The sequence below is a fragment of the Synchiropus splendidus genome, chromosome 3 (genome assembly GCF_027744825.2).
Source record: "Synchiropus splendidus isolate RoL2022-P1 chromosome 3, RoL_Sspl_1.0, whole genome shotgun sequence".
NCBI lineage: Eukaryota > Metazoa > Chordata > Actinopteri > Syngnathiformes > Callionymidae > Synchiropus > Synchiropus splendidus.
In genome coordinates this window covers 31,777,013-31,801,545 of record NC_071336.1, presented here as the reverse complement: position 1 = coordinate 31,801,545, position 24,533 = coordinate 31,777,013, and the positions used below count along the sequence as shown (strand labels likewise).

Genomic DNA, 24,533 nt, shown 5'->3' with positions numbered 1-24,533 from the left:
CACTCCCCTCTCAGATACGTGGTTTCCCTCTCTGGCGCATTAGCGGTCGTCAACTCAGTGCCGTGCTTCGCGCTCGACGGCCAGTGGATGCTCAACGCCTTGCTGGAGGCCACGCTGGTCACCGTGGTAACGGACCGCCAAAAGCGGGAGCTGATTGGTTTCTTCCTGCTGCTGGCGGGGAGCGCCCTGCTGGCGGCCAACGTGGCCCTGGGTCTGTGGATGGTCACGGCACGATAGCCGCGGAGCTCCACTAGCGTGACACGACGACTGCCGATCAAACAAAACCTCTGAGACCAGACTCATTTGAGCTCCATGGACCTTTTTAACTGTGAGAAGGACCAGAGTCGAGCGCGCCCGGACTGTTGAGCAGAACCAAGCCATTACTGGATCACAAGGGAACAGGATTCTTCTACTTAATACCGCCTTATAAAGAAGAACACACAATCCAAAAGCACTTTTCAGTTCTAAACTGACTGTTATCACGTCAACACTTCCGTGAAAGCCACCCAAAGCTTGGTTCTTGTCGAGCGCCTGAGTGTGTTGTATCGTGTCGGTGTCACAGGGAAACACAAGTTTGTGAATGCATGGCGGCGCAACGACGTTCCACCACCGAAAAAAGAAGAAAAAAAAAAGCTTTTTGATTCACTTTTGTGAAACATCTTTGTCTTGTCTGTGAATATGTGCTTGTGTTCTTTGTTGTTTCTCAAGCATCAATAAAATAATTTTGTTTTTTTTAAAGGAATGTAAATGTCTCCCTTGAAGTTCCAGTTTTTTAAAGATGCCCTTGAGGTGACAGCTTATCATTTAGAGGGTGTTTCCTGCAGACATGTACGTATAGATGGGAGGAAATGTGTGTTTATGCTGCAGCAGCAGACACCTCTGTCAGCAGCTCTCACAGTTGGTGTCTTTATCTCGGAGAATTTGGCAACTGAGTGGGAGGAACAGGCCTGTTGCCCAAGAGTGATTACATTTGACTGATCTGTTTGTGTTTGTGTGTCACCGATCTGACGCTGGAGGTTCTGGAAGAATGTGAGCTCCAGTTTCAGGCCACAATTCATGTGGATAACATCACACTTGTAAGTGATCCAAGCCTCTTTTGTTGTTGTCGTCTTTGCTCGCTGTTCTTCTGCCTACTGTGGTAACCTGTTGGTCACAGAGACAGGTGGGGTGGTGCCTTCAGGTGCTCTCCAAATTCAGGAGTCAAGCCAATTATATAAAAAAAAAAAATGTTGCCATTGGGTTGCGAGCAGGCACCAGCAGTTAAGGGGCCTGGTCTTCCAGGTTGACAGAGAGGCACCATCTCACCATTCACACCTCCTTTAACTAGTGTCATTGAGATCGTTCTTGGTCTCGAGACCGATCTCAAGGCCACTTTTTAGGGTCTTGGTCTTGACCTGGGCAGACTCTGGATTTGTATTCAATACTGGTCGGGACAGAGAGAAATGTTCATCATTAGCAAAAGATGGATTCTGGCTTTTTGTTCAGTTTTGTTGTTGTTATATTTATCACGGGTCTCAAACCGATCCACAAAAGGGCCACTGTGGGTGTGCATGTTTTTGTTGCTAACTACCGCAACACCCATACGGTTTCTAGAGATTGTTGTTTGTCAGACAGGTGCGGCTTGTTTCAACTGACACCTGAGTGGTTAAGCAGTGTGTGCCTGCACCCGCTTGTGGATTGTGTTTGAGACTCCTGATATATATACTGTATGTACTGTCCTGGTCTTGTCTCAGTGTCCATCCTCTCCAGTCTCAATAATGCCTTGGTCTCGGCTGGTGTGGTCTTGACTTATCCGTCGCTGTGTCGCGGGGGCAGCAGCTTTAAAAGGTCACGCCAGCCGCGCTTCTCCTGGGCAACATCCACCAGCTCCAACTAGGGATCCTGAGACGCTCCTAGGCCACTGAAGAGATATAATCCCTCCTCTTGGTCCTGGGTCGACTGCTCAGTCTCCTCGGAGCTGGCCGTGCCAGAAACACCTTCAAAGGGAGGGAGCATCATCATGAGAAACCGCCTCATCTGGCTCCTTTTCATGCAGAGAAGCAGCTGCTCTACTCCCAGTCTTTCCCGAGTGACTGATCGGCCACCTGTTGAAGGAAACTCATTTGAGCTGCAAGATCTTTCCATCATGATCCAGAGCCCATAACCATAGGTGACGAAGACTGATCGGTAAATGGAGAGCTTTGCCTTTTGGCTCAGCTCTCTTTTACACACATCAGCCCCTGAAGTTGGGAGAAAAAAGTTGGTCTATCAGCAGGGGGCGATCTAAGGTTAGTGGAGTGGAGCAACAACATGGCAGACTGGAGGTAGATTGGAACGACAATAGAGCTACAAAAGCTCTAGACATCACCGTCTCTTGGTCCATCAGATCCTTCCGAGGAACAATCAGCTCGGTGAGTCATGCGTGCTGCTGCTACTATCATTTTCTCTTCCATGTTGTTATCTGGTTGGTGGCTTTTCCCTCTCTGCATGTCTCTGTAAATTCAGACTGTATCAATGTCAGCATTTCATGAGACAAATGTTGCCTCAAACGTGTCACTTGAAACGCAGTACAGCTCCGACCCGTCGCCTCCAAACACGTCGCCCGCTCCTTCCTTTTAGAATGACAGTTTGTTGCCCATCATCTTACCTCTGTATTGACATGGTAGATGCACATTGCTGTGGACTGTCGTGGACTGTCTTGTTCCTTGCTTACACCTGGTGAGCACAGGGGCAGTAGGATCATCACGCCACCTGCTAAAGCTTAGCTTTGTCCTTTGGCTCAGCTCTTTTCCACGTCCTCCTATAACCATTGTGACTGAAGCTGCTGCATTTATGTAGTGCTTCTCATGCGCTTTACACAATAAAATGTATAGATAAAGATGTTGAAAATCATCTTGAACTCTCAACAAACCCGCCGAACATCCATCTCTGTTGGAGGTTCACATAGTGGTCATGGGCGAGCGCTTTAATCCAAATGATGGCCCCAGATCATATCCCTAGTTCTGCGGTCCATAGTGGCAGCGCACAAGAAATGAAACGCTGTATTTTGCCATAAGAATCATAAAAACAACTACATCTAAAGCCAGACATTCAGCAAATACAGCGACACTGACAAGGTCTTTAGTTTTACTCTCTTCCGTAGATGTGGGTTGTAGTTGCTAAAACGACCTTCAAGAGATATATAAACCAATAAAAGGATGTTAAACTTGATTCTGAAACGCACATTAAAATGACTTCAAAATCAATGTGCTGGAGGAACGTTCAGCACCAGTCCACCGAGGATATCTCCTCTTGAACAGGTGGAATTTTGAGAGCTCAGCAGCTGAACATCTAACACTGAGAGACAGACAACAACCAAGTTGCGCTGCCACAGAACTGAGCTGGCAAAAGTAAGGATTGATGAATATCCGATCAGAAAATTCTGTCACCTATAAAGTGGCTGCCATTGTTACTGTTTCAACTTCCAAACTTGTTAGTCCACTTCAGGCACCTGCAGATGCTCTCCTCCATGACACTCATGGAACCTCCTCTTTCTGCCATTGTTGTCCGCGTGGTTTTCACGCTCCCGCTTCCTCCCCACGAGCAGTTAGCGGCTGTGCAGCAGTCGCCCCCAAAATGATTCCTTAAAGTGCCAACAGGAGGTCGGGTAACACCAGGGTAAACAATAGCTGCGCGGTTCAAGCGTCGGCGCGATGTTTGTTTTCCCATCCAAGGCTGCGGGCCAAGTGTGGGCCTGTCAATCCAGTCGGATGTGTTCTGACTTGTTTTCACAGGCATCACCATCATTCCATTAATCGATTTTTAATCTGATTTCACCGCGGTCCACTGATTGTCTGGTCTGATCAGCACATTGGGACCAAAGCAGATTAGAGCGGCGTCACAAGGGCAGCTTCTGAAGACCCCAACGCATGAAGCTCCGGCTTCTTCCTCCATACATTCATGATGAGACAGTAGCTGCCGTTAATATTGGACGCCTGGAACCTTGTTTCCCAGGGCAAGCCGAGGAGGAGGAGGAGGAGGAGGAGGAGGAGGAGGAGGAGGAGGAGGAGTGTGGTGGGGAGGAAAAGTGATGAGGGCGGGAGGAAGGAACAGTTTGAAGAGCCAGGAGGAAGTTAGTGGAGCAGCTCATAGATGAGACAGAGGGAGGTTGGGAAGTGGAGGGTTAGATCTGTTTCTGTTAAAGAAGCAAAACTTTTTTTTTTCTTTGGCATTTTAAATATGATTTTTTAGTTTTTTTCCTTCATTTCTTTTGTTTTCATCTATTTAGACGTGGTTGAGAGGCCGTCATGGAGCTGGAGCGTCTGGGAGGCACCGGGGTCAAACCTGAGCAGGGACCCAGCCGAGTGTACAAGATCGCCTTGGCCATGTGTGCGTGTCTGTGTGCGGCGCTGCTGCTCGCCCTCATCCTGGGTAAGTAAAGACGCACTCCATAACTTTACACACTTGCTTTCTTTCCATGATGCAGTGCCGTAATTTCTGAGGAATTTTGCTGAAAGGCATCACTTGGAAGACGTCTCAGATTATAGTACATGCAGAAAGTAAATGACACAGTCGTGCGGAGCGAAAGATCCCGTCCTGCGGGTGACTTGTGTCGGGCTATTTTTGGATCATATAAGGTTTCATGGTCGCCCACATGCACATGCAGAACCTCCTCACTGAGCACCGCGAGCGCGCGTTGAAGAGTCACAGTTTGGAATGATTGCTAAAGTTCATGAGACAGGAGTCACTCCAGTCCATGGGAGGGATTTAAATCTGCATTTTATTCTGGAGAATCCTGCGCCCCCATGGGTCTATTAAAGTGTTCTCAGTATATTTTCCATTTACATGGAAAACTTATCATCTTGTTTTTTTTCCCATGATCATTTACTCAATAGTATAGACCACGTGTCCAACTCAAGGCCTGAGGGCCAAGTCCGTCTCGGCAAATCATGTCTGTGGCCCACAAGAGCCACAAAACATATTGCCTCCAAAAAAAGAGTAATTTTAACGTCAGTCAGCTCCAGTTGGTGTCTACACTGTGACTCATGTAGATGAAAGTATTTCAGCTCATCTCCACATATGAACCGGAAACTTCCAAAAAACTGACAGGTTGTGTTCTTAGGGGGAGTCAGTGGTGTATACGTCTTTTTTTTCTATACTGTTTTCATGCCACACTTTATGTTCTCAGTCTGTTACAAGCCGAGACATGTAATTTAGCACTAGCATTAACCGGTGAAGGTCCGGCCTCATGTTTCTGACCGATAGAGAGCCACTCTCCCGCAACAAGCCAATGCACGGTGTCACTAGATTCTCCGCCAAGACCATTTTTTATCAACATTCTTCAGCTTCAAATTTGAATCACATTCAGTTAAAATACCATGGAAAAAAATGGTGCGTCTTTAGTGCACTCCGCCTGAAAGCAGGGAATCTAATATTCTCTTCGAAGCATTTCCAAGATGCTCTGCTAGCTAAAAGCCTGGCGGTCAACCACAGAAATGCTTAATGCTGAAGTTAACTGGAAGACGGGGCGCACGGTGGGGTACTGGCTGCAGGTTTGCTTCCATCTTGGGGCAACCTCAGTCCTTTCTGTTTGGAGTTCTCTCTTGCTTTTGTCGGTTTCCTCCCACCGCCGGAGTTAACCGAGTACGCTAAGTGGTCTCTGTGTGCCCGGTGATAGGCTCAGGCTGTTGCCCGCCTCCCGCCCTCAGTGAGCCCCACAAGGCAATAACCGTTCGGAGATTAATGAATTAATTTAAGTTCAGTGTTCGACTCCTCTAATAGACTCCTCAATGGTTGTTCGGCCCCTGACTGTTCCAAATTGTGGCCCCCCCGCTGCCTGAGTGCGTTGATGCCCTTGATGTGGGGAAAAACAGATGTGTACTTGAAACATAATGCGCTTTGTTTTGCATCACACAGTCTGGCGTATGACACATGGTTCCTGAATTTAGCAGCATTTTGTCGGACTCAAGGTAGATTTTATGTAGAATAAATATAACTTAAATTACGCTAAAAAGTGCTTTGACTAAATGAAAGCAGCAGATGAGAGCGGGTTGGACTCATACCTGTGTTCCCAACTCTAGGAAAGACAGTCCCATAAATCCGCATTTCGTTTGGCCCTTGGACACTTGGTCCCTTGTGTAATTGAGTCCTCAGGCTTCGAGACAACTTGAGTGGATTTTGCCAGGCAGAGTAAGTGTCTCTGTTTTCTTGGTTGGAACTATGGCTCCCATTTGAAGTGGTAGAGGTGGTTACAGTGACATTGTCCCGCCCATTCGCCCCACCTTAAATATGATCCACTGTGATTTTAGTGGGAGTGGACGTGGGCTGACACCCTCCAAGAACTATTTTGGGCTCACACAAGAGCCTGTTTCAGTTTTGTATCTATTTTTATTCTCTATTCCCCCCTTCCCTACAGTACCACCACGACCTGGTTTTTGGATTGTAGAGTAAGTGTTCTTTTTCAGGGGAGACGTTTGGGGGGAAAGAGGTGGTATCCCAGGAAAACATGATCATCACAGTAACCTTCTGCGTGATTCCTCTTTTTCGGTGTCATACATTGATAAATATTCTGTGAACACACATTGTTAACCCTCATCTTCTGCAGCAACACAAGATACGCCACTTAATCCTTTGCTCAATGGTCATTAGGTATTTGTCTATCGTCCGTTTCCAGTCGGTTACTCCTCGGATCTGTGGAGGTAAGTCTTTCTGACTCGTCCTCTGACGGATCCGGTAGAAACTCCAAGGAGCTTGCTGCCGTGGGATTTGATCTCATGGCCTTCAGCTTCAGAGCCCTTGCTCTCAGGCTGTGAGCAGATCTGTACCATATCATTCGGGTTAGTCTGGTCGAACTCCCCTTGTCTGTTCTTTGTCAACGGTTCTGGTCATTACTTTCTGGACCAGGGGTTTCGCACCGACGGCTTCAGGATCCCATCTCGGCCGGTGGTGCCGTCGCCGTTCCTCATCATTCAGTTGGATCCTGCTGATTTGCCATCTTGTCAGGATGCCCGCAGAGCTGCCTGCCTGGTGAGATGTTTCGGGGCGCGCCCAACTGAGAAGCCGCCCCGGGGCAGACCCAGGATACGCTGCAGAGGTTTTATCTCCCGGCCTTGCTCGTGCGCACAGCGGGCGGATTTTCAAATCGTTGTTCATGGCGGTAGCAAGCTGTTCCAGTTAATGTAGCTCAGCAAAACAACAGCTAGCCCGCTGGTCGGTTAACATTAAGGGAGCGCGAAACAACTGCGCTCCAGAGCCAATAAAACAGATGCTAGCAAACTTTCAGTGTGCAACTTTTGTGTTCCTGCTCAGCAAAGTGTTTCCAGGATTGATAACGTGATGTCAGGGAAAGTATAAATATACAGGTCTAAGTTGGGAGGACTGTGTGTGAGAGCGGGGTGGGGTATTTTTTGTTATTTAGAGAAGCCAAGAATCTTGTGGTTGCATTGAAGTGTAATTATGTTATGTGCGTATGTATGGCTCGCCCACACCCACTCAAGTGGAAACCCTCTCGTCTCCGCAGAGGCTTCTCCCAAACTTTTCCGTGCGTTAGCAGCCTGTATGGCGTCGCTATAGTATGTGCTCTCACGGTGACACTGGAAGCCCACACATCTGTGTGTGTTTAGGCCCTCTAGTGTGTGTGTCACGGGTGAGGGCTTGTTCAAGGCAAAGCAGGTCAAGAGAGGAGCAAGGGGTCTGAACGACACGAGAACAAGAGACTGCTGAGGTCGTGAGCTGCTCCTCTCCGCCGCTCACAATAGAGATCTTGTTTCTAAATTGGTCCCGTCAGTCGTGTTCTGCACCAAACCACATCATGTGACCGCTGCTCGCTAGGCACCCAATTATTTTCTAGGAAAGGAAGTGAGCAAAGTTGTGGTTGCTCCGTGTGTGGAGAACTTAGCGGCTCCTCTCCGGTCATCCGGCGGCTTTGTCGATCGGAGGTGTGCGCTCGGGTTAATTTTAGCTGGTGGTCAAGTGAAGGTCAGTGATCTGACTGAAGGTTCCTGTTTGCAGACAATAACAATGTCTCCGGGGCGAGGAGTTTGGGGGGGCCGTCTCAAATGACACCGGCACTCCCGCGGGGGATTCCCAACATGTTTCCAAGGTTTACAGGAAGTGTCTGTGGAATTTGGAATTTCTCAGACACTTCCTCAGGTCCGCTGCGCTTGGATCCCCTCGACACACCACCATACAAGATGACACGCTGATCCCATCCCAGTAGACAGAGCGTCTCACTCCAGAGCTATTATAGGGTGCCCCCCTCAATCACACTAGGGGCCCAAATTTTATACGTGTATCAATTTATTGCTCATTCTTTAATGGGAACGCCCACCTCATCCTTCACCACCGACTCCCCCCTTGTAACATCACATTATCTTCAGTCTTTCTTTTCCTCTTTCCCTTTGGGCTTCTCCCTTCAGAGGTGGCCACAGCGGATCATCTTCCTCCATCTCCCCCTGTCCTCTGCTTCCTCTTCTCTCAAACCTACAAACCTCATGTCCTCCTTCACCACCTCCATCAATCTCCTCTTTGGCCTTCCTCTCCACCTTCTGCCTGGCAGTCCCAAAATGCTTCTCCTTCTCCTCCTCCTTCTTCTCCTTCTTCACCTTCTTCTCCTTCTTTTTCTTGTTCTTCGTCTTCTTCTTCTTCCTCTTTCGGCTTCTCCCTTCAGGGGTCACCACAGCGGATCATCCTCCTCCATCTCCCCCTGTCCTCTGCTTCCTCTTCTCTCAAACCTACAAACCTCATGTCCTCCTTCACCACCTCCATCAATCTCCTCTTTGGCCTTCCTCTCCACCTTCTGCCTGGCAGTTCCAACCTCAACATCTTCATCTACCAATGGACTGGCTCTCTCTGAAGAATAGAATAGAGTAGAATAGGGAACGTTGTATGGTAAATGGGTCGGATGAACACAACGCATCCAGCGGATGCACCACAATAAACCCACTGTTCCCCCAAAGCTGGCTATTGATCACTTTGAAAAAAATTCCCACCCACTTCTCGTGTCATTGGAGGACCAATCCGCTTCCTTCCACAGCCGTTTTTGGGGTCTGGTAGGTATCTGGAAATGATTTCTGCTTGACCATGGTGCGTCTGTTTCACATAAGCCTTCAGTGGAACATGTTGCTTTGCACAAATGTTCTCCTTGAGATAGCAGTGCTTCTGCAGTCCAGGGGTTAGAGGTCATCTGCGCATGCCACTTTATTGTTGAACCTTCAAGTGTTTGGTCTGATGCTGAATCACTTGGTGGGCCAGATATGGCCCTCAGGCCATGAGTTTGACACCCGTTTTGTATGTGATTTCTCCACCATGTGTTTTTAGGTGGGGGTAGATGTGGGGTCTCATGGCAAGGTCGTGATGGGCAGATGAGGTACCAGGGCTGATGAAACAGTGTCCTAATTTACAAAGGCCACTAGATGGCGCTCTTGGTTTGGAAATGATGTGATGCTTCATTGAATTAGCTGTTCAAGTCCAAACATTTCTCAGCAGACAGTGCCATCTGGTGGCCTCTGAAAATCAGGACACTGTTTCACGAAACGTCATCAACCGTTCAGTACTGTGTCATGAAACCGTCATTACTACATGAGCATCTATCGGATGGTTGAAGGTGATCTGGTTACATTGAGGGCTCGCGCTGTTAAACGTTTCGGCATAAAGAGATTTTTTTTGTCAGACATGCACATATATATATATATATATATATATATATATATATATATATATATATATACTGTATTTATTTTTGTCCATCACCGAAAACCTATTTACTCCACTTCCTGTCCTTGAGTCTAATGTTTTACATTTTTATCTCTAGTTGCCCAAAAATCCAACCAGGAGGAGTTCTGCTTGACTCCAGAGTGCATCGAGGCCGGTACGTTCACGACGGCCGTCATTCCTCGACCATGTTGTCAGACTCACTAAAGCCTGCTCCCTTCCACTCTAGCCGGTTCCATCCTGAGTAAAATGGACGAGACTGTGGACCCCTGTGAGGACTTCTATGGCTTCGCCTGTGGGGGGTGGCTGAAGGACAACCAGATCCCTGAAGAGTCCTCATCGTACGGAATCTACCCCTGGCTGCGGCAACAAGTCGACCTCCGCCTCAAAGGTTAGAAAACACTGAAATGTATCTAAATATAGTCTGACGTGAAATGTGTGTCATTTCATGTGAGGAAGTTGGAATGTGTTAAACACTGTGTTTACTCCTTCAATGTATTGACTGAAAACAAATCTTTTACAAAAATCAATTTGACCAGAAAAACAACTTGACAAATGTGAACAACTCACTTCCACCACATTTGGATTTTTAAATATTCTCTCGCATTTATTATATCCATAATCTCAACTATGCTTTCAGTATTTGACTTCATTTTTATTGACTATATTTGATCTACTACTACTACTACTACTAGTACTACTAATAATAAAAGTTTTCATGTAATTGTTTTTGTAAAAATAGTGTTTTGTTTTTATTATTTTATGGAATGGAATGAAGGAGATCACTGAAACAGGTTTTCTCTGTGGGATGGCTGGACTCTGAAGCTCCGCCATCTGGGAGAGGGACAAAGTAGAACCCCTGCCTCTCCACATGGAAAGAAACCAGCAGGGGATGTTGTCAGAATGCGTTCTGAGTGAGGTGTACGGCGATGTCCGACTGGGAGGAGGCCCCGGGGCGGACCCAGGGCAGGCCTTCAGCTGACCCTGAAACACCCCGAGGAAGAGGATTTCCTTTGGCTGCACGCAGAAGGAAAACAATGGCTGGATAGAAAAAAAGAGGTTTCACTCAAGAGTTTTACTTAAAGTAAAAATATGTTTTTTTTATAATTGTATGAGTGCACTTCCTGGAAGAAGGTTGTAGTATTGTGAGGAAAAGACTCATGAAATGCGCGTGTGTGTCTCCAGAGTTAATGGAAGCTCCATCGGAACCAGGCGAGCTGGAGGCCGTGACCAAATCCAAGGTTCTGTACAGATCGTGCATGAACGAGAGTGAGTCACATGTGAATTATTATCCACTGGATCGTGTTTGTTGATCCCAGATTGTTGTTGCCTTGCTGTGCTCCGTAAGCTCTTCTGGAGAAGCTGGACTCCGCTCCCATGCTGAAGACTCTGAGGGAGCCTGAGTTCCGCTGGCCAGTGGTGGGTGAGGGTCTGGGGGGCGAGTACACGTGGTCGGAAGATCAGTGGAGCCTCCTGAAGACCCTGGCTGAGATGAGAAACCAGCACAGCAAGAGTGTCCTGGTCCGACTCTACGTCTCTCCGGACGACAAGAACTCCTCCAACTACATCATCAAGGTCAGTGACCGCCTGAGCTCCTGAGTGAAGGTCAGTTCAGGTGGCAGTAACCCTCGTCTCAGTCACACGGAGGCTTTTATAATGGGGCAACCAAGTTGTGAGAATACTTGAGTTTCCACATCACTATTGTCAATATTGTTCATTTGCATTTCACTACCAAGTTCCTTTAAAAATATGCAACACTTTTTCATATTAAATTCAAAATGTTTATGTATTTTTTGTACATTTTATGAAAATCTTATATGAAAAAAAATCTGTTATGAATTTGTCTTTATCTACTTTTTTGTATTTTTACAATAATAATATAATAAAATATGATTTATACTTATGCAAATACTTTCCCTCAACTATTACATTTTTCTTTAATTTTAGACTCTAATTTTCAGTCTTTTACATCAATTAAACTATTCTCCAATATACAGCCAAATTTAAAAATATTTTATTTTATATTTATATTTTTAAGAGGGATTATAAACCTCAGCAACCAAGACTTTGAAATATATATGTTATATATACTACACATATATATATATATATATATATATATATATATATACTGATTTCATTTTTTTCTTTCAAATTTTGAGCATTAAACAATTTAAAACATAAATAACATGGATTATATATATATATATATATATATATATATATATATATATATATATATATATATATATATATATATATATATATATACATATATATATATAGTTTAAATCAGTGTGAAATGATTGCTTATGTCTTTCCGTAAATTTTAATAATAATAATAAAAATAAATAAATAAAATAGTTCATGCAATTCCATTTCACTCATTTGACTTTTTAATGTTTAGAATTTAAATGAATTAGTGTGAATTAATTCAGCCAAAATATATATATCCTGTATCCTCAATCTGTGATGAGTCATGGTTCAACCTGTCGCACCCTCCAGCCCTGGACTGTCGTCATGTGACTTTCCTTCATGAGTTTTATGACGTCATGGCAGATGAATGGCTGGATTGTACATTATATTCCCTGTAATATAACGTCCTCCATGTTTAACCCGGACTATTTCCTCTTGTAAGAAAACCTTCTCACTAACATTTGACTTTCATGAGCTCCAGCTGTCAATGATCTTGTTTATTTTTATGGCCGAGGGCAACAAGGCAGCAGTGACAGTGACCTGTGCGTGTGCGTGTGCGTGTGCGTGTGCGTGTGTGCGTGCGTGCAGCTGGACCAGGCCTCCCTGTCTCTGCCCTCCAGAGAAGACTACATCAGCAACACCTCGTCTGCAGAGGCGGTGAGTGGCGGCAGCTCCAGGCTTCATCTATCTCGCCGGCTAAAAAAGGATTTTGAGCACTTTTCCTTCCTGGTTCAGACATTAATCACGGCAGCAGAGGTGCCGCGGCTTCCCAAGATTCATGTCTGTAGCTCCGACCTTTTAAAGATAGAGAGGCGCCACGTCCGTCTCCATCATAAAACAAGGATGAAGACGTTTGGGAAACGCTCTCTCAGTATTCTTGTTTGGTCGAAACAAGCATGGTATGACTGGATGTAAGGAAGAGCTGTTCTCAACACGATTGTCAAATGTCAGTCACCCGCGGTGCGAGTGAAAGGTCGCGGCATTGTCGCGGCACGGCGGGGGTCGCGTCTCCACCAAACAGCAGGGTGATCGATGGACAGATCCTGAAGGTTTCTGGGTCCAGAGTTCAGGGAGAAGTGGTTGGAGCTTTTTAGGAAGTTAAATGGAGAGTCATGGGTGAGGTTGATGTTTATCTTTCTCATGTCGTCTTCCTTCCCCCTCTCCTCTCCTCTCCTCTCCTCTCCTCTTCCCTCCTCTCATCCTCTCCTCTCCTCTCCTCTCCCCTCCTCTCCTCTCCTCTCCTCTCCTCTCCTCTCCTCTCCTCTCCTCTCCTCTCCTCTCTTCTGTTCTCTCCTCTCCTCTCCTCTCCCCTCCCCTTCTTTCTTCTCTCCTCTCCTCTCCTCTCCCCTCCCCTCCCCTTCTTTCTTCTCTCCTCTCCTCTCCTCTCCCCTCCCCTTCTTTCTCCTCTCCTCTCCTCTCCCCTCCCCTTCTTTCTTCTCTCCTCTCCTCTCCCCTTCTCTCTTCTCTTCTCTTCTCTTCTCTTCTCCTCTCATCTCACCTTTTCCTCTCCTTCTCTGTCGCTCCTCCTCCTGTCTGCTCCTTCACCACCTCTCTGCCACACGCCTCTCTGCCTCCCTGTGTGCCTCCTCATCCCACCAACCTCCTCAGTACCGCGCCGCCTTGCTGAGCCTGATGGTGGACACGGCCGTCATGCTGGGTGCTCCGGAGAAGGCAGCTCTGACCCAGATGGAGAAGGCTCTTGCCTTCGAGACCAAGATCGCTCATGTAAATAACATCCCCCGCGTAGACCCATCCTGGAGGCCTGGAGCTAATCTGCCGTCCTAATCCACAGTTTCTGGTGCCGTATGAAAACCGCACCAGCGAGAACATGTACAACAGCTACACTCTGTCCCGCCTGCAGCGCTCCATACCTCAGGTACTGAGACCAACGCTTGACACAACCAGTCACCCCTGCTCACAGTAGAACCTCATGTCCTGTTTATAAAGTTTCTGAATGACACCTGCTGCAGGAGCTACTGGTACTGCTGTCACTACTGCTGCATATACTGTACTAGTACTGCTACAGTGACCTCTGTGACTTCTGGTGCTGCTAAACATGCCACAACAGTAAAAGGTGTTTACTGTGATTACTAGTATTCCTGTTACCTCCACAACCTAAAACCACAACAGCTACAGCAACCACTCCTTACTTCCGCTACTACTACTACCAAGTTGTCCACACAGTGCACATGAGGCAGAATTAAGTATTCCATTTTACTCTTGTAATTTTGATATGGTGCCTGCGGTAGGAGTTCTATAACAAACAACAAGTCAGTAGCATGTAAACTGGTACGCATTCATGACTCGAGGGTCTGTTAGCCATGTGACCCGAGGCAAGCAGGAGGAGTCACTCCCTCCACCTTTTCCCTCCAAAAAGAGAGTACCATAGTGTCAGTTTTACTGCACTGCTGGAGTACTTCATTTTTGCTGTGTTCACATCCCACTGAAACTCTAAAGTAACAATGATGAGTGACGGAGCTCATTGTAATGGGGCGACCTAGTTGCCAGAACAATTCCAGTTTCCACCTCAATATTGTCAATATAGTTCATCCGTCATTTGCATTTAACTGCTTAGTTCCTTTAAAACGATGCAACATTTTTCATATTAAATTTCGAATTTTTGTTCGCTCTCAAATATCTTCAAAATGTTTATATATTTTATTTGATGTTTTATGAGAATTTTATATGACAAGGTTTCTGTTATGAATCCGTCTTTATCTGCTGTTTTATATTTTTGATAATAATTTAATAAAATGTTATTAATAATGCAAATTTCCTCAAACATTGCATTTTCCTTTCATTTTAGACTCAAGAATATTTAATTCTTAGTCTATAAATATTTACATGAATTCAACTATTCGCCAATATAAAGGCAAACTTGAAAAATATATGTTTATTTTCTAATTTCTTTTTAAGTGGGATTATAACAATATTAAGCAAGACTTTGAAATATATATTTTTGCACTGATTTAATTTTTTTCTTTCATACGTCAATAACATGGAATTCAATAACGTGTAATTAGCCAAATGACATGTCATGTATATATATATATATATATATAATTTATTTTATTATTTTTTTTAAATTTAAATCAAAATGATTCACTATCAAACAGCGGAACTGGAAGTAGCTGACAATGGAACCTGAATGATGATTCAGCCAATGAGATTACAGCCTGCTGGTCATGTGCTGACGGCAGCATGAAGTAAATTGATGACGTTGAAATATCAGGGTTATTTTTTCACATTGTTTTTGTGTTTTTCAATCACTGTTTCTTAAACATCACATATGTTTTTCAGTAAATTGTAATAATAATAATCATAAAAATAAAATATTTCATGCAATTCCATTTCACTTTTTCGTGTTTCAAATTTAAATGAATTAGTGTGAATAAATTCAACCAGAAAATATTCATATATCCTGTATCCTCAGTCTGTGATGAGTCATGGTTCAACCTGTCGCACCGTCCAGCCCTGGACTGTCGTCATGTGACTTTCCTTCATGAACATTTGTTCACATTTAAGATTTTCATTCCATCGGTTTTTGCATTCTTCCTCACCTCTGCCACTGACAGTGGTGTATCTTTTACCCTAAAATCCCCTCCATCACCTTGAGCTCTCAGTGCTGTAACACTGACGGTGCTGTCGCTCCTGCTGTGCTGCACGTTGCTCTGGAATTTACTGCTCTTTTCCTGCCTGTTGCTAATGATGCCACAGCCACTGCTGCTGTTACCATGATCCATTGGTTTAGTTTTGACCTGAATATGAAGATAAAAACACACTGTATTGTTTCAAACAAGATGTGTGGATACAGCAGTTTCTTCCCAGTATATCTTGTTTCTATTCGAGTCTCGACTAGATGATCAGCATGACTCTGGAGACGACAGTTTCAAATGTATTTTACGCGTGTGTGACTGACTGACTGACTGACGGCAGTTTGACTGGCTGGGTTTCAATATTGTCAATGTTGTTCAGCCATCATTTGCATTTAACTGCCGTGTTCCTTCAAAACTAAGCAACATTTTTCATGTTAAATTATCAATAATAAAATACATAATTTGTCACATTTCTATTTTCTTTCAAAAGATTTTTGTTCACTTCAAAATGTTTATATATGTAATCTGATGTTTTATGAGAATGTTATATGAAAAGGTTTCTGTTATGAATTTGCCTTTATCTACCTTTTTATTTATTTTTTATAATAATACAATGAAATATTATTAATAATGCAAATATTTTCCCTCAACCAGGCTATAAATATTCACATGAATTCAACTATTCACCAATATAAAGCCAAATTATATGTTTATTTTCTCATTTCTTTTTAAATGGGATTATAAACAATATTAACCGAGACTTTGTAATATGTATTTTGTTTCTTTCCAGTATATCTTGTCTCTATTCGTGTCTTGACTAGATGATCAGCATGACTCTGGAGACGACAGTTTCAAATGTATTTATGCCTCTGTGTGTGTGTGTGTGTGTGTGCGTGTGTGTGTGTGTGTGTGTGTGTGTGCGTGTGTGTGACTGTGTGTGTGTGCGTGCGTGTGTGTGTGCATGTGTGTGTGTGTGTGTGACTGTGTGTGTGACTGTGTGTGTGTGCGTGCGTGTGTGTGTGCATGTGTGTGTGTGTGTGTGTCTGTGTGTGCATGTGTGTGTGTCTGTGTGTGTGTGTGTGTGTGTCTGTGTGTGTGACTGTGTGTGTGTGCGTGTGTGTGTGTGTGTGTGCGTGTGTGTGTGTGTGTGTATGTGTGTGTGTGTGTGTGTGTCTGTGTGTGTGTGTGTGTGTGTGTGCGCGTGTGTGACTGCAGTTTGACTGGCTGGGTTTCGTGAAGTCTGTGGTGGAGTCGAAAAGCGACGCCGCTCGCTCCATCTCCTCCTCTGAAGTCGTCATCGTCCGCGTACCGCAGTACTTCAAAGACCTCTTCAAGCTCATTAATGCCACGGAGCCCAGGTACTGAAACACTGCAAACATATGCACGAGCACACACTCGCGTTGTGGCCATAACCCTTCCCCCAGCCTCTCACCCTCCAGAACACATGGCTGACCGTAACCAGGACTCTGGACCAAACTGAAATCCAGTTAGTCTCCATCAGCCAAATGTCCCCACAAAGTGGGATAAACAAGCGCTTGCTCACACACACACACAGAGTCAGCCTTCTCCCCTTGGGGCTCCTGTCTCTCATTATAAGTGTATTACAGAGTGTAATGCGATTACGCTTGCTGGTTTAATTAGTCTCCCTCCCGTCTCACTCTCCCCGCAGGACTGTTGCCAACTACGTCCAGTGGAGATCCGTCTTCTCCAGGATCACCACCCTCAGCCGCCGCTTCCTCTACAGATACCTGGACTTTGCGCGGGTTGGTACTGAAAACACACTTCGCACACACACTCCACATTCATTCAGAAACTGAAATGTAAACCCTTAGAATCATCAAACTCTAGTAGACGGGTTCTATCTCTGTCTCCTGAGAGTACAGTGGTGCCTCGGTTCTCCACCACAATCCGTTCCACACGGCCGTTCGAGAACCGAAATGTTCGAAATCTGAATCGATTTTTCCCATGACAATGAATGGAAAAAGAAATGATGCGTTCCAGGCCTTAAAATAGTCTTTTGTAGGAGTGAATGTAGAGTGTGTGCTGCAGGTGGCTGTTCCTCTATGTGTGTGGCCGCTGCATGTGGGAGGGGTTGCCGAGTGAGTGAGGTCTCTCCAGAAGTGAAGAGGTGCCCGGTGCGTGTCCAGCTCTGAATGTGCGCTTCTGTGCAGTTTGGCTGTGACAAAGTCATAAACCAAGTCACGCTCTGTCCCAGACTGGCCTCATCCCTGTCCCAGCTCCAGCCCACAACAGGACATCAAACCCTGGAGTGAGCGCTCCAGCACCTCCCCTGTGACACTCTACCACGGTCCAGTGTGGAGACAGGAAAGGTTTTACACCTCAATATGAAGAAAAAACAGTCAGTAAATGGAGCTAACGGGACACGTCTGCATACAGAGGCTGCGTTATACACAATAACAAAGCGCCTCGTGGGTCAGCTGATCGGTCCGCGCACGTTATGTTTTTTCGGGGGCGTTCGAGTTCTGGATTTTCATTCGAAATCAGAAGCAAAAAAATCTAGAAATTTTTGTTTGAATTCCAAGACGTTCAAATTCCGAGACGTTCGAAAACCAAGGCTCCACTGTATATCAAACTCCTGGCTCGGGTTCCGAAGGCAGTCCACCAGGTCGTTTTCTGTGGCCCCACAGGAACTTGAAATGCAGTAGTGTAACTTTTACTACACATTGTAGGATGAAGAAATTCAGTTGATCGGTGGGTTAGGATCCAAACGCTGCTCTTGTGGTCCATATCATCTCAGGAAAAGTACTTTTCCCAGCTGCCAGCTTAGTGCAGTCTTCGAGGACTTTGGTGTGTGTAAGTGTGTGAGGACAAATTCAAATTCATTTTCATCAGTGGTGTACAGTATGGATGAGTTGGAATCACTTTGCTTTGACTCAGTCTTGTGATGCAAAAGGATCTGCACTTGGACCTTTTGCTTTTTGTTCTTTGGGACTCAGCCTCTTCTCAAAAGCAGTTGTTTGAAGAGGTGGAGTCCAGCTGAGAAGACCATGGCTCAGACGAGGAACCGTACAGGGCGAGCGTCTTCATCGATTTCTAAAACTGAGCTGAGGCTGTTCTGGCATTGTAACTGGTTGTAGACTTTCCAGCTGATGCAAAATGGTCTGTCTGTCTGTCTCCCCCGCCCACTGCAGGTCACCACGGGAACCACCTCGCTCACCCCGCGCTGGGACAAGTGCGTGAACTACGTGGAGAACTCGCTGATGTACGCCACCGGCCGCCTCTTCGTGGACACGCACTTCCAGGAGGACAAGAAACACATGGTGCGCCGAGCCCGGTGAAGCCGTTCTCGCGTCTCTGCGCACCGCTCGTGACGTCTGTCCTGCTCGCTCAGATGGAGGAGCTGATTCAGGGCGTCCGCTGGGCTTTCATCGACATGCTGGAGAAGGAGAACGAGTGGATGGATGAACCCACGAAAAAGAAAGCCGTAGAAAAGGTGAGAAGTGCTGAGTCATCGCTCGCTGCTGTTCTGCTCGACCTTCCCTCTTCCTGGCTTTGAAGAGAGTTGCTGAAACAACCGATTGACCCTGTTCTACTGGACTCTAAATGAGTCTCCATCGCATCAAAATGAAGGGATTTCAATGGCGTTTCAGGGACTGGTCATCGCATTTTGGTGGTGTTCTGGATTAACTTTGATTTGTCACTTAGTACCAAAGAAACTACGCATGTATCAGTATTTTCCAGCACTAGCTTGCAATCATTTTCAGCGGGAAAACACAGCGTTTTCATGTGGACAAAAGTCCAAAAGGCAAAGAAATGAAACGTGTTTTTTTCTAAATACCGTGCTCCATGTAAACGTCTTCAAACTGTGCTTGGTCTGCCCTGGGCTTCCTCCCCATTGGACATGAACCAGAATACGTCACCAGGGCGACGTCCCCAACTGGTTTCTCTGGAGAAGCAATACTTCTAGTCTGAGTCTCTCCTGGAGGCTCTAAGAGAAAGTCCAGCGCTTCCATCCGCTCGCCAAGGTTCAGAGGTGCCTTTTGGCTCAGCTCTTTCTTCTCCACGACAGACTCAACGATCGGCATCTAAAAACACCACGTTTCATCCTCTAAATTCCCTCCCTGCAGGCTCACGCCGTCCTGCCCAAAGTGGGGTACCCGGAGTTCATCCTCAACGACACCTTCCTCAACGAAGACTTGAAGCAGGTTGGTGACTCGGCGGCTTCCCACGGAGATGTGAGGGAGTTTACAGTGCTGTGAGTCGCTTCTGTCCCACGTGTGTCTGCTTCAGCTGCAGTTCAGCGAAGACGACTATTTTGGGAACGTGATGCAGAGCTTAAAATTCGTGGCGCAGTGGGACCTGTCCTGGCTCAGGAAAAGCGTCCCACGGACGGAGTGAGTTTGAATCAAACAAGAGGCCGTCTCAGTTCCTGCCGGGTGAAAGTGTTTTGAACCCACCTTTTCTGTTTGTTCCAGGTGGTTCACGAACCCCACCACTGTCAACGCCTTCTACAGCTCGTCGACCAATCAGATTCGTACGCCATTCTTTCTGTCTTAAACACGATTAAAGATCGCTTCACATCAGTTGGATCACAAGGGGCTCACCAGTAGGTGTCGCTCTACTCAACTGGATCATCCCTGTCCCCTTCAGGATTCCCTGCAGGAGAGCTTCAGAAACCCTTCTTTTGGGGGAAAGAGTATCCAAGGTGAACACGTAGTGGCCATATTTCATTGCTTTTTTGGGGGTACAACTGCATAACACGCAGGTGGTCATCATGTTAAAGTGAATGAACACTTGTCTTTTGTCTGTATCCAGAGCCATGAGTTACGGGGCCATCGGGGTGATCGTTGGCCACGAACTGACCCACGGCTTTGACAGCAACGGTGAGCTAATTCAGTCCAAACCATCGAGGTCCTTCCGCATCCTCCCCAGTCAGGTACTGACTCAGGAGCTTCATCTCTGAGGCCCAGTCCCATTTTTCACCCGTAACACTGGCGCTTGGTTCTGAGCTCCCTCCACTATGAAGTGCCCTCCAGCGACGCAGTGAGAAGTCTCTGATGTCCCTCAGAATTGAGACAACACTTCATGACGTCACGCGTAAAGACAGCGTGTCATTGGCTGCCGTGCTGTGTTGTGTGTGCTGAGACAGCGTTTTGGAAATGGCAGCTCCAACGTTTCTGCAATCGGTGCCGACCATCTCACTTGGTTTGGTGAACCAACGGAGAAGAAATGGGCGGAGCCGCAGCCGGCTTCACCGCTATCTTGCAGTGACACATCTGCCACGTTAGCCTGGATGCTAGCTGACTTGTTTGTTAAGAAGAACAACATACTCATCAATGTTGTACTGTTCATGTTGTCGGACACGATCGAGCCTTTAGGTCACTAATGTGGTATACGAGGAGAAAGTTGTCCTCGTGACTAAAATGTCCCTGTCAGTCTGTCCCCCATTGTTTCTTATTCCTGTTATTCAATTCACACGTCCGTGTCCTGGGAATCCTCACTTCATCTTCCCACTTGGTTTCCAGTCAGCTCCGGAGCTCCCTGGGTTTGATGGGATCAGTTCAAGTGGTGAGCGGCGGGTGCCCTCCGTCTCAGGAGTTTTGGGACACTCTACATTTACATGTCACGCGAAATCCGAGTGTTAGGGCCAAAAACTAGCATTAGGGTGAGAATTCGGGCTGATCCTCACTCTTACCTGGACTTTATGCCTCCTTCACTTCCTCCTCCACCCTGCCTGCACTCTCTTCTTCGCCTGCCTCTCTGTCTATCACTCTCGATAACTCACCTTCTCTTCCTCCACTCCCTCATCTTCACTCTTCCTCCCTCACTCACATGCCGTCTCACTCCTCTCCGATATCTTACCGTGCATTTCTTTTGAACACAGGCCGCAAGTACGACAAGAACGGCAACCTGGGCCCGTGGTGGAGCAACGCCTCCGTCACCGCCTTCAACGACAAAGCCCAGTGCATGATCGACCAGTACAGCAGCTACTACTGGGAGGAGGCGGGGCTTAATGTGAGCGCTGAGCGACACTTTTTACGCGTAAGCGTCATAAACGTGTGCGTGCTTGTGGTGTCGCAGGTGAGAGGGAAGAGGACCCTCGCCGAAAACATTGCAGACAACGGAGGAGTGAGGGAGGCGTTCAGGGTGAGATTATTTCATCCTCAATCCAGATTCAGTGAAACGCTAAGTTGGCTGACGTTGTGACCAGGCGTACAGGAAGTGGGTGGAGGAGAGCAGAGGGGGGGCGGAGGAGCCGCGGCTGCCTGGAGTTGGACTCAACAATAACCAGCTGTTCTTCCTGAGCTACGCACATGTAAGGCGCCTTGGTCCACACCGTGGTGTGGAGGAGCTCAGCTCTCTTGTTGCACAATGATGTGTCTCCTCTGCAGGTGAGGTGCAACGCGTACAGACCTGAAGCAGCCAGGGACCAGATCCAGAGTGGAGCCCACAGTCCCCCGAGATACAGGTGACCCCAGACAGGATGAGTCTGCCACTCTGCTTCGGCTCTGACACCGTCTCCCTGCTGCAGGGTCATCGGAGCCATGAGTAACTACGAGGAGTTCGCCCGAGTCTTCAGCTGCCCGGAGTCGTCTGTGATGAACAGAGGTGCCCAGTCCTGCCGGGTGTGGTGATCCGGTGACCTCAGCCACATTCCAAAACTGGCCCGGGCCCATCAGCGTGGAAGACTGAGCCGGATTGAGCTGACTTGAACGAGTCTGGGCGGCTGTTTTTGTGGACCAGCAGCGCCTCACGAGTCCACAGCCTGAAGAGGCTGCGCTGTAACTGGATGTTGAATATTTGCTGAGTCACCGTTTATGAGCCAGAGCGCTGACATGTTTATCTTTTGGAAATCGGTTGTGCGATGACTTTTATAGCCCGCCGGCGCTAACCCGAGTTCTGTCTGTTGGGGTTTCCTCCGAGCGCTCCTATTTCCTCCCCAAAACAAATCCATGACTCTAAATTGGTATAAATGCGAGCTGTCTATCAATGTGTCCCCGCCCACAGTAGCTGGGGCAGACTCCGCCCACTCGAGCAGCGGCGGTTAGAACAGGAAAAATAACAAGTCGCCAGAAGATCAACACTTTGGTGTCAAAAACAATCAGCTAACTGATGTGTGTCGCACTAAAATCTAACGCATGTACGTGTGTCCTTTTGAGGTGAAGATGGTCTTTGCATGAGTTTAATGTTGTTTCCCTTTTGTCTGTATAATTAGCGTCTTTTCAATTTATGATTTAGGAAATGAAAAAAGCTAAACATGTTGGAAACATTTCTTGAATGTAGCCATGACGATCCTGTTGAGCTATGTTCAGGATGATCTGTTGATGAACGACATGCGCACAAAACTCGACAAGAAGTGTCAATATGTCTTCCTCTTACTCGTTTCATTTGGGTTTTTTGTATTTTTGAGATGAAAGTTGTTTTTTTTTTGTTTTTTTTACTGAAGTAAAGACAGAACCACAGCGCGCGGCTCATTTGTTAATGTTCGACTGTAAGTTTTCTTTTGTGTTGTGTCTGTAAAAGTGTTTCCTGCAGCGCGTGTGACTCGAAATCCTGACTTGAAAGAGGACTTGTCCATGAACGTGAAGACTGCCATGGTAAGTTTTCCACACAAATCGTTGTTGTTCGTCCAGCGCTGTCAGGTGATTTCCATCGATCGATTCTACTGCGGCCCACTTTTCAAGTGAAATCCTCGCTGCAGTTTTATCTTCTTTGTGTGACGTTTTCGCTCGCGGCAAAATCATCTCAGAGAATTGCAATTGATGGGATCATGTTTGAGAGGCTGCGTCTTGGCCGTACTTGTCGCCTCAGCGTCTCATTGTTTAGAGAAGCGACTGTCCCTACTGGGCTCAACATCTGGGTGGCACGGAAACATCTGGGTGCTCTCTGCCTCACTTCCGTTTCCCTCTTCTTATTGAGATAAATGGAAGACAACAGACGAAAAACCAAGCACGACTGTGTGGAAGAGTCCGTGGGACTGAGCTCCAACCGTGTTGAATCTTAGATCTGAGGTACTCGAAGTAAGTACTGTAGTTTCATTCAAGACTGTGCGTCACTATATTGTTTACAACTTCATCTCAGACGACAGTTCCGTTCTACCCACACGTGTGAGACGTCTCCTGTCCGTTGTTGATTTTTCTGGACCAGATATACAAAAGCTAAACAAGTTGGAAAGATTTCTTGAATGTAGCCATTAGCATGACAATCCTGTTGAGCTACGTGCAGGATGATCTGTGGATGAAGGACATGCGCACAAAACCCGACAAAAAGTGTCAATATTTGTTGGGTTTTTTTTGTATTTTTGAGGTGAAATTTGTTAATGTTCAACTGTATGTTTTCCTTTGTGTTGTGTCTGTAAACGTGTTTCCTGCAGCATGTGCCTCTAAATCCTGACTTGAAAGAGGACTGAGCTCCAACCATGTTGAGTCTTAGATCTGAGGCACTCGTAAAAAGCAGTTTCACCCAAGACCGTGCGTCATGATGTTGTTTACAACTTTGTCTCAGACGACAATTCCGCTCTACACACACGTGTGAGACGTCTCCCGTCCCTTATTGATTTGTCTGCACCACGTATTCCACACCCCATCGTACTCCTCTCTTTAATGTCACTGGTTCCCATGGCAACTTCTTCTCACAGACGCTGCGCCTCCTAGTCTTCGGTGTCGTCTGCCAGGTCGGGGGTAGTATTAATGATTTGTATCTCCAGCAACACCAGCGCTGCCTCATCGATTAACACTCATCGGGGTGCGGTGCGTAACAGCACTGTGTGTTCGCAGCGTGCGTCCTGACCCTTCCTGTCCATCATATAGAATCAATGGCAGCTGTGATGTGCTCACAATCGAGCCGTGTTCACGGCAGCATTCCTTCAGGTGCTCTTCACTCCTGCTCTTGAGATGGTTCCGTGACTGCACTTTGGTCTCTGACACAGAAGACATTCATGGTCGCTGGGATTTTGACCCCCATGTTGAGCTTTTCCCAGCACATGGGGAGTTTTTGGCGCATTTGTTGGGACTGTACAATGCTTTTATCCCCTCCCAGCCCCCTACAATAACATACCTGTCAACCTCTGCTGATAAAGCGGTGCGATTCCCCTTATACATTGAAAAGAAA

General features: G+C 46.5%; 2 protein-coding genes across 5 annotated transcripts in view; both read left to right on the top strand.

The window, feature by feature from the left end:
- Window positions 1-4,262, top strand: part of mbtps2 (membrane-bound transcription factor peptidase, site 2) — an 11,767-nt gene extending 7,505 nt beyond the window's left edge. Inside the window, exon 11 of one of the 3 annotated variants that reach the window (XR_008414166.1) lies at window positions 4,247-4,262. Coding sequence is in view for 1 of the 3 variants with exons in the window: in XM_053859625.1 (XP_053715600.1) it covers window positions 15-237 (223 nt within the window). In the remaining 2 variants the exon portion in view is untranslated. Of the gene's footprint in view, window positions 1-14; window positions 3,969-4,246 lie in introns of those variants that run through there. The other 2 variants (XR_008414165.1, XM_053859625.1) reach the window with 2 other exon arrangements.
- Window positions 4,056-24,533, top strand: phex (phosphate regulating endopeptidase homolog, X-linked). 2 transcript variants are annotated; one of them, XM_053859623.1, is made up of 22 exons: window positions 4,057-4,389; window positions 9,770-9,826; window positions 9,899-10,060; window positions 10,855-10,938; window positions 11,018-11,244; window positions 12,454-12,522; window positions 13,474-13,590; window positions 13,658-13,741; window positions 16,677-16,819; window positions 17,131-17,224; window positions 18,614-18,742; window positions 18,814-18,915; window positions 19,550-19,627; window positions 19,713-19,816; window positions 19,898-19,956; window positions 20,073-20,127; window positions 20,238-20,305; window positions 21,307-21,437; window positions 21,504-21,569; window positions 21,634-21,738; window positions 21,815-21,891; window positions 21,955-24,532. In XM_053859623.1, exons 1-22 carry the CDS (start codon window positions 4,266-4,268, stop codon window positions 22,055-22,057), a joined length of 2,238 nt encoding a protein of 745 aa, XP_053715598.1. In that variant the 5' UTR covers window positions 4,057-4,265; the 3' UTR covers window positions 22,058-24,532. The 2 variants fall into 2 exon arrangements, with proteins under 2 accessions (XP_053715599.1, XP_053715598.1); XM_053859624.1 differs by lacking the exon at window positions 12,454-12,522 and having other exon boundaries at window positions 4,056-4,389; window positions 21,955-24,533.

Coding starts and splice junctions, on each gene's coding strand:
- phex (XM_053859623.1), top strand. CDS start 4,266: ATGGAGCTGGAGCGTCTGGGAGGCACCGGGGTCAAACCTGAGCAGGGA. Junction 11,245..12,453: donor CCTCCAACTACATCATCAAG/GTCAGTGACCGC, acceptor GCGTGCGTGCAG/CTGGACCAGGCCTCCCTGTC. Junction 21,438..21,503: donor GGGAGGAGGCGGGGCTTAAT/GTGAGCGCTGAG, acceptor GTGGTGTCGCAG/GTGAGAGGGAAGAGGACCCT.